Here is a 13218-nt window from a genome sequence, read left to right as displayed (position 1 = left end):
ATCTTGGTGCAAGACCAGCTCCACAAGTAGCGATATTATTCATTCAGATTAACTATGGAGTGTGAAGTATTGGAAGAGCTAGATGTTTTTCAAGAGGCAGCTTCATTGGTTTGTGTGTTGTTTTTTATGTACAGCAGATATAACATCAGTGATAAGAGAGCTTCTAAAATGCTTCAAACTAGCTTGTTTTCAGTTTTCTCTACAGTCATCATATGTCATTTATGTGGCATATCTGTCACAAACTCTCAGGTAGGAATTAGAGTTTGGGGGACTTAAAAAAAACAACATTTAAAACCCTCTAGGATAAATCATATCTTTAATGTGCATCATTAGAGGAAAGAAATACCCAAAAATAAATGTCTCTTGTGTTGAGTAAATCTTAATAGATCCCATCTCTTAATTTGCAGAAGCAGTAAGTACATTAGTAATTGTTTTACATAGTTCGAGATGCGAACTTAAGAGACTTGGAAGCAGGAATACATCAATTAGGTAATAGTCCAGCAGGGTAATATTGTAGGCCACTGCCTTTAGCCACCCTCTACTTTTATTGTGCTCAGTTTACTCTGCTTCTTTACCAGAGACTTCCTCTTACTTCATTAAGTCTAACTTGTTTACATGGAGGAGACTGAATTTAAAAAAAAAAAAATCACTTCTATCAGAAATCCTTGAAGCTTATATGATTGTGGTATTATTTTTACACACAAAAGACAGCATTAGTTACACATAGGGGTATAAGGGTGCTACTAATTGCTTATTATATAGGCTAACCCTGTGGTCGACAAACTGCGGCTCGTGAGCCACATGTGGCTCTTTGGCCCCTTGAGTGTGGCTCTTCCACAAAATGCCACGGCCTGGGCGAGTCTATTTTGAAGAAGTGACATTAGAAGAAGTTTAAGTTTAAAAAATTTGGCTCTCAAAAGAAATTTCAATCGTTGTACTGTTGATATTTGGCTCTGTTGCCTAATGAGTTTGCCGACCACTGGGCTAACCTATTTAATGTTCCCAATAGCCAAGGAGGAGGTGGTATATGTTTATATTTCAAGGGAAGAAACTGAGGCTCAGAAAAATTAAATAGAGGAGTTGATATGCAAATCTACTGACTTCCAAGGTCAGTAGTCTGTTATACTAGAGAATCCCAAAGCTTTGTAGAAATACAGTAAAAACAGAATACAGAAGAAATTAATACTGCTGTAGAGAAGAATTTTAAATGACTTCCCAGAATCAGTTGCTGAAATCCGAAATGATGTCTCGGGGGTTAGGCACCAAGTGATCAATCTGTCTGGCCACTGAGGTTAAATTGCAGGGTAGGCCTTAACGATCTAGCACCAAGATGAGAGTTAGGAGAAGGAACACATTTTTCAGTGATAATTTGGCATCTCTATTAATGCTGATGAGAAATTTATTCTGAAGTGGAGACCGGTTAAAACGTTATAATCTGGTGTAACCTGAAATATACTTTTAAATAGAAAATTTATTGAAATGTAAAAGTTGGTGTCATCTTTAATTTTTAAAGCAGTAATTTAGGTAGAATTATCAGATACCAAAATCAAATGTCTATCAGTGTGGATTGGTGATTGCTTCTATGGCAAAGATGATCCAACCAAACATGTAACCAATTTAACCGATCTAGACCTAACGAATCTCAAGGACCGTCAAACATTGAACTCCATTAAGGAATGTTACAAGGTTAAGTGATAACATTTTTCAAGTAATGATAATGAAAAATTATACTGCATTACATTTTTTATTTCAGATGAGGCTGTGGACCCAGGCTAGACAGATGGGATGGTATGCAGCAAAGTGCATGGCTGCAGCTAGTTTAGGAGAATCCATTGACATGGATTTCAGCTTCGAACTTTTTGCTCACGTAACAAAGTTTTTTAACTATAAGGTAAGATAGATAAGCAAATTAGTGCCTTTTTCTGCTTGTTAGTAACTGATTATAATCATCAAATTTTCTTACTTGAATACAAATCCGTATGGTCTTAATCATTTTACCAAAAAAATGAAATATTTTCTTATTTTATGCAAGTCAATACTTGGTATTATTGCTGATCTTAATTCCTAATTATCTGATAATCATTACCTCCCTTTCCACTATACTGTTTTACACTTAATAGGGAGTGTTCCCTGGGGGTGCATTTCTAATTTTTATTTGAGATTCATTATTTCTTTGTGCAGGAAACTAATAGCTGTCATACTCAAGAGTGAACCAAGTTATTTTCCATACATAGTATCTTACTTAATCCTCTTTACATTAGTCTGAGGCTAGTTTTTGTTCCTAATTTACTGATAAGGAGAAACATACACAAATAAACACAGATACAGGGTTCAGGGAGATTAAATAATTTGCCAAGCAAGATCTAACTCAGTTCCTTATTAAATCATGACTCCAGACTAATGTGGTCCATATTCTACATATTTGTATATTTCATAGATAGATATTTTAATCCTCACCTGAGGATATGTTTTTTAAATTAATTTTAGAGGAAGTCGGGGAGAGAGAGAGAAACATCGATAGATTGCTCCCGTACATGCCAACTGGGGATCTAATCCGCAACCTAGGTATGTGCCCTGTCTGGGAAACGAACCCACAACCTTCTGGTGTATTCTGGTGTATGGGACACCACTCTGGTCAACTGAGCCACCCAGCCAGGGCTTCACTAGATATTTTTAATGTTCAGGTAGATTGTATGGCATTATCATCTGTAGAATAAATGCATACCATTCAGATGTTTGGGGTTTTTTTGGAACCTGCTTCAGTGACGCTTTTAGCTGTAAAATTTTGTGAACAGATTTTTCTGTTGGCCATTCTGGCATAACACAAAATAATTGCCTATTATGTCTCCTTTTAGGCACTCACTAGAATAACTTTATCCCTACATGTATATTTATAGGTTGTATTGCTGGGAAAATACAATGCACAGAGCTTGGGTTCAGATCATGAATTAATGCTGAGATGTACCAAAGGACAAGAATACATCAAAGTCGTCATGCAGAATGGACGAATGATGGGAGCTGTCTTAATTGGTGAAACCAATTTAGAAGAAACATTTGAAAACTTGATATTAAACCAGATGAATCTTTCATCATATGGAGAAGATCTACTAGATCCAAACATTGATATAGAAGATTATTTTGACTAAAAAGAGCATTTCAAGAACCACATAGTTTCAAATAAGACAAAATGTCAAGTCAGTGATGTGAAGGACTGCACTGATTTAATGGTGACCACATTGAAGTTAAAAATACAGAAGTGATAATGATTTTAGAGGAAAAGTATTTAAAAAATAAAGTTCTAAAGATGAAGTCAGTTTGGATAACTTACAGATATATTTTTTTCTAACACAAAACTGGCCTTTCATGACCACTTATGTAAGAATTTTCAAGTTACTCATTTATGTGCTTTAAACTTAGACACGTTCACTTGTGATTTAGTTTTGGAGCTCGGTTGGTCTACAAAGGGCCATTCTTTATGAAATCTCAAAATAGGGCTATGGTTTCAAGCTTAGTTTTATTTTACTTAAATAGAGACATAGCCATCTTACTTACTAATATTAGTATTGATACCTTATTACTCTCTTTGTGTGGATTCTACATCTGTTATAACCTGAGGGTACTCACTTTTTGTGATGAGCCTATGTGAAATTCTCAGTACAATAACACTGCTGTCAAAAGATAGTTATGTCAAAAAAAATTACAAGGCATAAAGAGCTTAAGATAGTTATGTGAACTTATTCTCTTAAGTATTTTACTTTTAAAGGGTTTTACATTAAAAAATTATTTTCCCCTCATTTCATACTGTAAATGTATGCAGTTCATGCTCTTAAATTTTCAGAAGTTCTCAAGTCAATACTTTAGAGAGAAGTTCTTAACATACAGCTTCATGTATATAAAGTATAAATGAAAGTGTCTTAAAATTTAAGCTCTTGTTAACTACAAAAATAATGGTGTATGCATGCATAAAACTTCTTTTCTTGGAAAATTTAGAAACATTCATCTCATGCATCATCAATTTTTCTTTTCTTAGCCCCTGTATTCTTAGAATCAGATTGCTGAAGTATGTTTGCAGATTTCTTCTGGAAGTTGCCCGAATGTTTTCCTTCCTTCTTTTTATCAGATCCTTCAGAATGACAAGTTTGAGATGATTCAATCTACAAAACAATAACAAACACGGGTGAAAATTCAGTTATCTCATGAGATTCATAATCTCAATAGTCCTTCTATATCAGTTAGCTCTTGAAGTGTCCAGTGGTCTGGTTTTTTATCTTCAAATTTCTACTCAAATATGAGTACCATCTTGAATAGAAGAGTCTATGCCAGTGGTCGGCAAACTGTGGCTCACGAGCCACATGCGGCTCTCTGGCCCCTTGAGTGTGGCTCTTCCACAAAATACCACGGCCTGAGCGAGTCTATTTTGAAGAAGTGGCGTTAGAAGAAGTTTAAGTTTAAAAAATTTGGCTCTCAAAAGAAATTTCAATCGTTGTACTGTTGATATTTGGCTCTGTTGACTAATATTAGAGTTTGCCGACCACATCAGAGAAACCATAAAGAACACCTAAAGTGTCCTTAGACACAATTGTATATGGCATGCTTTTGCAGGCTTGATAGTACTTAGTTTATAACTGCCTTTCAACCTCTGCCGCAGAGGCAGACTTCACAACCAACATTGATCTCATGAGAGCATGGTATATCACAAAATTAGACATTAAAATGGAGTCTTCACATTTCAGAGGTTAGAAATTCCTCTATATTAAAAAGCTAGTCTAAATTCTCCCACTTAATGTCTTCCATACCCAGATTCTAAGAACACTGACTTATCTCTTATGTTCAACTGGACCTAGGAGAGTACTAATTAAAGAAAAGCATCCATAGGCTTTAATGTATTTTTTAAATATTTGAAAATAGTTACCCTGAAATAGGTCTGCGTGGACTTCTTTACTTGCATAGTAATAACATGTGCCTCGTTGTTCAGAAGATTAGCTTTAGGTCCTGTTTTCAAATAGGAAATGGTAGCGTAAGCTGTAAAACTGTAGTCTTCTCTGCAGAAGATAAAGACGACCAGTCAGAGAGGTTTTGAGGAGTTTCAGTAAACAAAAATAACCATACGTGCAATAATTCTAAGTCATATATTTATATGAAACAATGAGAATGACACTATAAAAATACAATTTATCTTTATATAAAGTATTTTCCTTTTGTGCTTCCTTTGGCACTAATCAATTATAGTTGGAGTTTAAGCACATTTTGTATAGTGTTTAACATTCACATGAAACAACCATTTGTTTTGAGGCAATTATAAAAATGAGAAATAATCATAAAGACGCACTCATCTTTTGTGGAAGAAAATATTTTCCCATTTTTATTCTTGTGATTGAATAAGTCATCATTCTTATGGTACTGGTTTTAGACATTTTACTATTTTATTTCTTAAGTTTAACATATCTCCTATTTATGGCTCTACTGAGATATAACTAATGCCTATAAAGTCTGTTTCCTTATTTTTAAAATTAAGATAGAATGTCTAGTCTCATCTCACCATGTTGCTAAGATTAAATGAGGTAATATATGTAAAAATTATAATATGTAAAGTATTCTATAATTATTATCATTGTTATATATCCAAATTAGAGTTTTTCTTAAAAGTAATCTTTTTGGGAAAATATATACTTATTCCATGAATAAAAAAATAAAATTAGCCCGGCCAGCATGGCTCAATAGTTGAGCGTTGACCTATGAACCAGGAAGTTTCGGGGCACATGCCCTGGTTACAGCCTCAGTCCCCAGTGGGGGGCATGCAGGAGGCAGCCAATCAATTATTCTGTCTCATCCATGTTTCTATCTCTCCCTCTTCCTCTGTGAAATCAATAAAAACATTTAAAAATAAAACCGTGTACTGTTTAAAAAAAATTATAAAGACAACATGAAAAGACAAGACGTGGGTTGGTATATACTTAAGATACTGCTGTAGAAGAAAGTGTGCAATAATTTTCTCCAGGTCTTCACGAGGAAGTGTGGGAGGAACAACACCTGCTACTCTCAATTTTGCTGCTCCCCTTCCCATCCAAGAATCCATCAGTTTCAGTGGAGTGAGCTTTTCATTCATTTCCTCTGCCTGTTGCAGGATTTTGATTAGATCTCTGCAGTAGGCTGTTACATTCTTTCTTTCAAATGCTATAATGAAAGAGGCATGGTTACAGACAATTGGGATTTAGAAATTAGGGCAAAGATAGTCTATCCTAAGTGGTTCAACTGGTTTCAAAACAAGTTATCATTGTGAGCCACCCTACACATTGGTTTATTAATGTGTTCTGAATTAAAATTAGGCTATTCCCCAAGTCTGGCACTAAACTAAGTTGTAAGTTCTTTAAAACACTGAGATTTACAGTGATATAAAGAAAATAACCTAGTATCAGAAGGCCTTTGGGTATGCTTTGGAATCAAAGAGTGTATGCCAGACGTGATGATGCAGATACTAAGAGGTGTTTATAGGAGAGTCAATCTATTCTGCATATTTACCTGATGTGTGCTCATTAAGCAATTTCCTGAAAACTAGCATGGCTTCACAGCTAGTCTGATACAGAGACAAGAATGTCCTGAACAGATATCCCCAATTATTGATACTAGCACTCTTATTTTACATATCAGACTCTTATTAATTTGGTCAGCAAAACATGCTCTAATAAACAAGTTTCTCTAGCTGTAAACTTAAAATAGTGATGACCTCCATGCACCAAGTCTTCAGAACTCAGTGAGGAACTGGTTAGTCCACCTCTTCGAATACAACCCCCAAACACAGAATGAAATAAAGTTAATACAGTTCTAAAACTTTATTTTCCTAATCAGTCACTATCAAGTATTAGTATCATGAGATTAGCCTTTTCTTATATAAATAGCATTTCTATTCAGACGATTTATTTCCTTCATTTCTTAAAAATTTCACATGCCTTCAGTAATAGCAACATAAAATATCCACTGAGTGGCCAGATTATTATGATCTCTGAACGCATAATAATCTGGCCACTCAGTGTATATCCTATATAATAAAAGGCTAATACGCAACTTGTCCCCTCGACCAGGAGTTTGATCAGCAGGCAGGCCGGCCAACCGCCCATGTCCCCTTTCCCTGGCCAGGCTGGCCGGCCCCCACCCATGCACGAATTCATGCACCGGGCCTCTAATATATATATATATATATATATATATATATATATATATATATATATATATATATATATATGTGTGTACACTGAGTGGCCAGATTATTCTGATGTCTGAACGCATAATAATCTGGCAACTCAGTGTATACACACAATATGGCTTTTCCTTTATTTGCCTTTATTTCAAAACCACGTTACTTTTGAATCTGGCAAATTCTATTCACACCTTGTTTAATCTTTTAAATCTATTTTTAGATCAAATATGCCCTCATGGGTAGGCATCTATAATAATCTATAATAATAAAAGCATAATATGCTAATTAGAACGGACGACCTTCTGGATGAAGCCGGGGCTGCAAGGAGGGCCAAGCCCCTTGCACAAATTTTGTGCATCGGGCCTCTAGTGTATATATATATATATTAGCCTATAAAGGTTTAAAAAACAATGAACTCACAAATGTCTTTACAGCAATTATCACACATTTTGTTGCATGCTTCTGAGTTCCATACTTCATCAAAATGTTGAGCTATCAATACACGGCGACATCTGCCAACACATTTAGAGATACAAATAAAGTGATCTAATGTTTTAAGAATCCCTATTTCAAAATATAGGATTATATCTTGTACTAGTAGCCCTGCACACGAATAGCTCTCTGCCACCCTCCTGTAGCTCTCCGCCCACTGCCCCGCCCTCCTTTGGCTCCCCCCATCCCCCTCATAGCTTGCTGCCCTGCCCCCTCCTGTAACTCTCCACCTCCCGAAGCTCTCCACTGCCCACTTGTAGTTCGCTGCCCCACCCTCCTGCAGATCCGTGATCCGGTCGTTACTCCTCATGGTGTAACGGATAATTAGCATATTCCTCTCTTATTATATAGGATAAGTTTTCTATTGCTGCCATATCATTAGCACAAACTCAGTGCCTTAAAACAACATATTTATTATGTTACATTTCTATAGGTTAGAAGTCTGACGTGGGTCTTGCTGGGTTAAAATCAAGGTGTAAGCAGGGCTGTATTTCTTCTGGAGGCGCTACAGGACAGAATCTGTTTTTTTTTTTCCAGTTTCTAGAGACTGCCTGCATTCCTTGGCTCCTGGCCCCCTATCCTTCATCTTTAAAGTCAAGCACACTGGGTTGAGTATTCACATCACTCTGACCCCTTCCCCGTCTCTGCCTCCTTCCAAATTTAAGGACCTTTGTGATTATACTGGGCCCACCCAAATAATCCAAGTTAATCTCCCTATTTTAAGGTCAGCTGATTAGCAACCCTAATTCCATTTGTAACCTTAATTCCCTTTGGCCTTGTAAGGTAATATACTCACAGGTTGCTGGGATTTGGATGTGGATATCTGTGGGGACTTTGTCTACCCACCACATATAATTTTTTCCATACGTACTTGATAAACATAGCTTTTAAGAAGTTGTCTGAGATTCATTTTGAGATTCAATGTTTTACTATTAAAAAAAAATCTTCCTGATAGCAGTTTCTTGTACTTTATAGTATCCATTTGAGTCTAAACCTCAAAATATGCTTCATGGGGGTCTACTGGACATCTAAGAAAAATGTTCTTTTTCTCATTTCTTTAACTAGATTATTGTAGCATCTATAGGAAAGAAATACCATTTTCTGTCACTGTCTGGTTACTGCTTATATAAAAATTTTGAGTCACTTTTATATGATGGGTAATAAGAGTACAAAGATGACTAAGACAGAAAAGCCATCAGGGAGCTATATGGTCTAATTAAGCCTACCCTAAATAGATTTAAACTTATTTCTTAAGGAGAAACTGGGCGCTGCTCTCAATTATTTCATCAATCCATCAGCTGATAGGACGGTTGGTATGCGTTACTGAGCTCAACTCTCAAAACTCCTCTTATACACCTGTACATAATTATTAAAGCATACAGCTACACACCAGTAAAACAGAGTTTTGGAGAATTATCTCAGAGAGAGAATATCTTTTCTTGGATTAAGGCAGATCTTGCAGGTTCATGTACTTGTTCTTACACTTCATACACCTGCTTTTACATGTTTGCACTTGATGTTTTACCAATGTATTTACTGACTCTCCTAAGTACTCAAAGGAACATCATATACTTTCACGTTGTGTTTGTCTTTAACTGACAAAAGTTATGAAAAGACATGTGGCTTACTTGCTTATGTTTTGACAGTATGACACCATCTCATAAAGCTTTTGTTGCCCCACATTTTCCATCACCACCATTGAACTGATTCTGAATATGTCTCCAAAGCCATAATACAAAATACAGTCTGCTTTCGTGTCATCTCTACCTGTAGTAAGAAAGATCTTGGGATTGCATAATTACTTTAAAAATTCAAAGCAAGCAAAAATAATATATGCAAAATCAGCTGGCTGTGCTTCATTGTCTAAGTATAAAACATCTATAAATTTCAGACAAAAAAGTGAAAGTTAATTTGTAACAACTGCCCTTAAATTTTTTTTAAATGACTAGAAGACTTACTAACATTCAGCTTTATTAATTTAAAAATGTGTCCAGCTCTGGCTGGGTGGCTCAGTAGGCTGGAACATCACCCTGTACACAAAAAGGTTATGGGTTCAATCCCTGGCCTGGCACATACAGGAGGCAACCCACCTATGTTTTTCTCTCACATCGATGTTTCTCTCCCCCTTCTTCTCTCTCTAAAATCAATGAAAATGTATCCTCGGGTGAAAATTAAAAAATAATGTGTCCATAAGTAATCCAGTTACTTAAGATACAGAGTTGAAACCACTAATTAAAAACTCAGGAGGCAAAATGGATATCAAATTATCTTAGCAAACAGAAGAAATAATTCATAACACTTTAATAGAACATACATAAGTAAAACTTCTCCATAGGCAAATAAGTATAAAACTGTGAAAAAGACTTGTTATTCTAAAAACAGTAGCCAATAAAGATTAAAAATACAGAATTATTAAACATCACTTATAGTGTGTTTTCTGAAAAAGCTTTTTAAAAATGACTTCTGGATTTGAGTTATACATACCTGCACGTCCACTCTCTTGGTAATAATTTTCCATAGATTTACTCATTGAATGATGAATAACAAATCTCACATCTGGCTTATCAATTCCCATACCAAATGCAACCGTTGCCACTACTACCTAAAATGTTTTAACATTTCATATGTTAATTAAGTCAAGTGAAAATACTCTTAAAGGTGAATTAGGTTTCTATTGAAGATATACACCTAACCTGAATTTCATTGGCTGACCACCTTCTGTGAACCGTGGTCTTATCCTCTGGTTCCATATTGGCATGGTATGCACCTGCACGAATTCCCAATTTCTGCAAGCTAGCTGTAACTTGCTCAGAGTCCTTCTGAGAAAAGCAATAAATGATTCCTGTAGTAAAATATGTCCAATTGTTAGATTTATGAGTATAGCATATTTCTGGAAGAGAATTTTTAACACTCAAGATAGTGATTAATACAGGGGACAATAATTTATGAAAAATTTCAAGGCCCTGACACATATTGATTTTTTGGTAAAATTCACGATTTGATCACGAGCAGACATGAGCCCTGAGCCACAGGTGTTGGATCTCATTGCCCCTTTCCTCTCTCCAACTTTATTTCCCACTACAGAGTGTTTCGCAAACTGATGCCTCACAGCTCCATAAGAGGTTAGCAAGTGTTCTGTGAAAAAAGTTCCAGTTGCAAATGAGTTTGAGGAGCAATGCATTGAAATAAGTTAAGTATCTCTCTTTGTTTGTAGGGCTGGTCAAAGCAGATACACCCCGTGACTCGCAGGAGAGATAAATAGCTAGTTGCAGCCTTTTTCAAACTTATTTGATCCTGGAACTCCCTTTACCTGGGGTACCCATTCTTATCTCCTGAAAATCTATAGAGCAGTTTTGAAATGCCACTTTTATACAAACTCTTTGCTTCAGTAATACTTGCCTGTTCATTAATCCTGAAACACAGTTATACATACTCTGAACTCCATCTATACTTAACTCATTCAATATGTTCTATTTATTTCTTTAATATGTCCTTTACTATAAGGGACTACATTTTACATCCCTTTAGATCATCAGTGGTTACTTCTATCTTATACACAGTGGATACTTACTGAATATGTGCTATTGAAAATTAACATTATGACATTAGGTCCATTCCTTAAAACAATTAAGTGTTAATAAGCAAAAATAAATCAGACAGTTAGCAAATGCCACATACAGTTTCTAAGATGGCCAAGCAAATTAATTTTACCATAACATGTTCAAGCATCTTCTGCCATGCATTACCATAATATTTTTGGTGCTAATCATTTATCATTATATCAGTGTAATATTATTACTTTTTGAAAATTCTCTCTGTCTACAAAGTTGGTTTGTTATTTTATTACCTGATTGCCCTTTGTATCTCCCATTAATGACCTTTACAATATCCTCAATAAAATCTTCAGTGTTTGAAGGCTTTTGACGAACCTAAAAAAAGCTAACTTATTAAAAAGTAACTTAATGAGTACTATCCAAGTAGTCACTTACTTACATCTTTCAAGGTGTGATTCTTTCATGAACACTGTGTTTTTTCCTATTATTCTTTCACCCACGCATCTGCCTCACCCCACCACCTCCTCCTAACCTCTTCTTCATCATTATTTTTTAATTTCCCAGAGATGAGGAGGCACAGAAGCAGTGAATAACTTGTAAAGATGGAGACTTTATTTTCTGGTGCTACTTTTATAAAAACATAAACCATGGAATAACTATTCAATGAAAACTCAGAAAAATATTGTCTATTCTTAAAAAAATTAAAAAAGAAAGAAAAAACAATTGTTAGGTTATTTAACTTTCAAAGTTATATATAAAATATAATCTAAATAGGGGGATTAGAAAATCTTTAAAGGGATACTAATTTTGTATTATTTCATAATTAATTTTAATAGGATGTCATTAGGATCCTTGGTGTCAATCTATGCTCTTTTTCCACCCTTGCACAAGAAAAAAATGTACATAAATTTAACAAGGCAGCATCTTCTACTTAAACTAACAAAGAATATGCAGCACAAGAGATATCAGAAGAAGGCATTAATTAATGAATCTTATAATTACCCCCTGATTCTAAAAGCTTTTTAAACATAGTTAACTGTTACTCAGGTAAATACTGGTAAGCATAATGAAAAGGTAACCTCTCTGCCACAACCCTTCACAGAAGTTACGTACCTCATAATAAAGATTTGGCCGATTAAAAGAAGCTGTAAAAGTAAAACACTTCTCAACACACAGTATTTTTTGAGCATCCTTCAAAACATGACTGGTTGCAGTCGCAGTCAGCCCAATCAGGGCTGTGTTCGGGAATTGGCGCTTTAAGATACCAAGTGCCTTATAATCTGAAAAAAAGAAAATACAAAGTGGCCCTCTTTCTGTCCTTGAAGGAATAGAGTAAATTAAGCCTCTTAACATGATGGAGATAATCAAGGATTGCTGTAATTTGATTTCCATAGCTAGCTATCTCAGTAAATCTGCAGTTGCAGCCTAGTCTTTTTGAATAGGCGGGCTTTCTTATACTTTTAGTTGATTCTTTGAAAACACTGTTCTTGGCCACGGATGGAGCTCTCTGTTGAAGAGAAGAAATAACTAACATTTCTAATAAGCTATGCACTGGTCCACACCTGGTGAACAGGGAATTTAAGAGGCAGTGGGAGTAGCCACAGTATTTGAGTCTATTACAACTGACAAGAGATAAAAGAGGCCATCAGCCTAAACCTGAAGCATCAGGTTTCTATCACCAGAAGCATCCACGAGTGGCAAGTTCAGACCAGAAAAAGCTTGGTGAGGGCACAGCTTTGTATATAACCTATTTCAGGGGAACCATTCTGGGCTCATACTTGTCATACACATCTACATCACTAGATAAGTAGTCTTTAAATACGTAAATTATTTAGGGAAAAAAGTGAAAAAGAAATTGCTAAATGCTAAGGTAGAGGACTATGAAACTACAGAGAAAGTAACCATTTGAGAAGTTATGTAGGCTTCCAGGAGCTAACATTGAACGGGGTCTTGAAGAATAAGCAGAGTTCCTAGGAA

At 35.5% G+C, this 13218-nt stretch overlaps 2 protein-coding genes across 6 annotated transcripts in view; one reads left to right on the top strand and one right to left on the bottom strand.

The window, feature by feature from the left end:
- PYROXD1 (pyridine nucleotide-disulphide oxidoreductase domain 1) overlaps positions 1-5879 on the top strand; it is a 56930-nt gene extending 51051 nt beyond the window's left edge. For all 5 annotated transcript variants that reach the window (XM_080661250.1, XM_080661247.1, XM_080661248.1 and 2 more), the window contains 2 exons: positions 1754-1891; positions 2898-5879. In XM_080661250.1, the coding sequence (XP_080517376.1) occupies positions 1754-1891; positions 2898-3146 (387 nt within the window). In that variant the 3' untranslated portion in view covers positions 3147-5879. The remainder of the gene's footprint in view (positions 1-1753; positions 1892-2897) is intronic.
- The window catches only part of RECQL (RecQ like helicase), a 33856-nt gene continuing 23952 nt past the window's right edge, over positions 3315-13218 (bottom strand). The window contains exons 7-15 of the mRNA XM_080661246.1: positions 12355-12521; positions 11535-11616; positions 10381-10529; positions 10172-10289; positions 9316-9454; positions 7616-7707; positions 5955-6174; positions 4913-5042; positions 3315-4154 (exon numbers count right to left, since the gene is read on the bottom strand). Coding sequence (XP_080517372.1) covers positions 4002-4154; positions 4913-5042; positions 5955-6174; positions 7616-7707; positions 9316-9454; positions 10172-10289; positions 10381-10529; positions 11535-11616; positions 12355-12521 — 1250 coding nt within the window. The 3' untranslated portion in view covers positions 3315-4001. The remainder of the gene's footprint in view (positions 4155-4912; positions 5043-5954; positions 6175-7615; positions 7708-9315; positions 9455-10171; positions 10290-10380; positions 10530-11534; positions 11617-12354; positions 12522-13218) is intronic.

This window comes from Plecotus auritus, assembly GCF_963455305.1.
Source record: "Plecotus auritus genome assembly, chromosome: 3".
NCBI lineage: Eukaryota > Metazoa > Chordata > Mammalia > Chiroptera > Vespertilionidae > Plecotus > Plecotus auritus.
The sequence above is the reverse complement of the archived record's forward strand: the minus strand, read 5'-3'. Positions and strand labels throughout refer to the sequence as shown.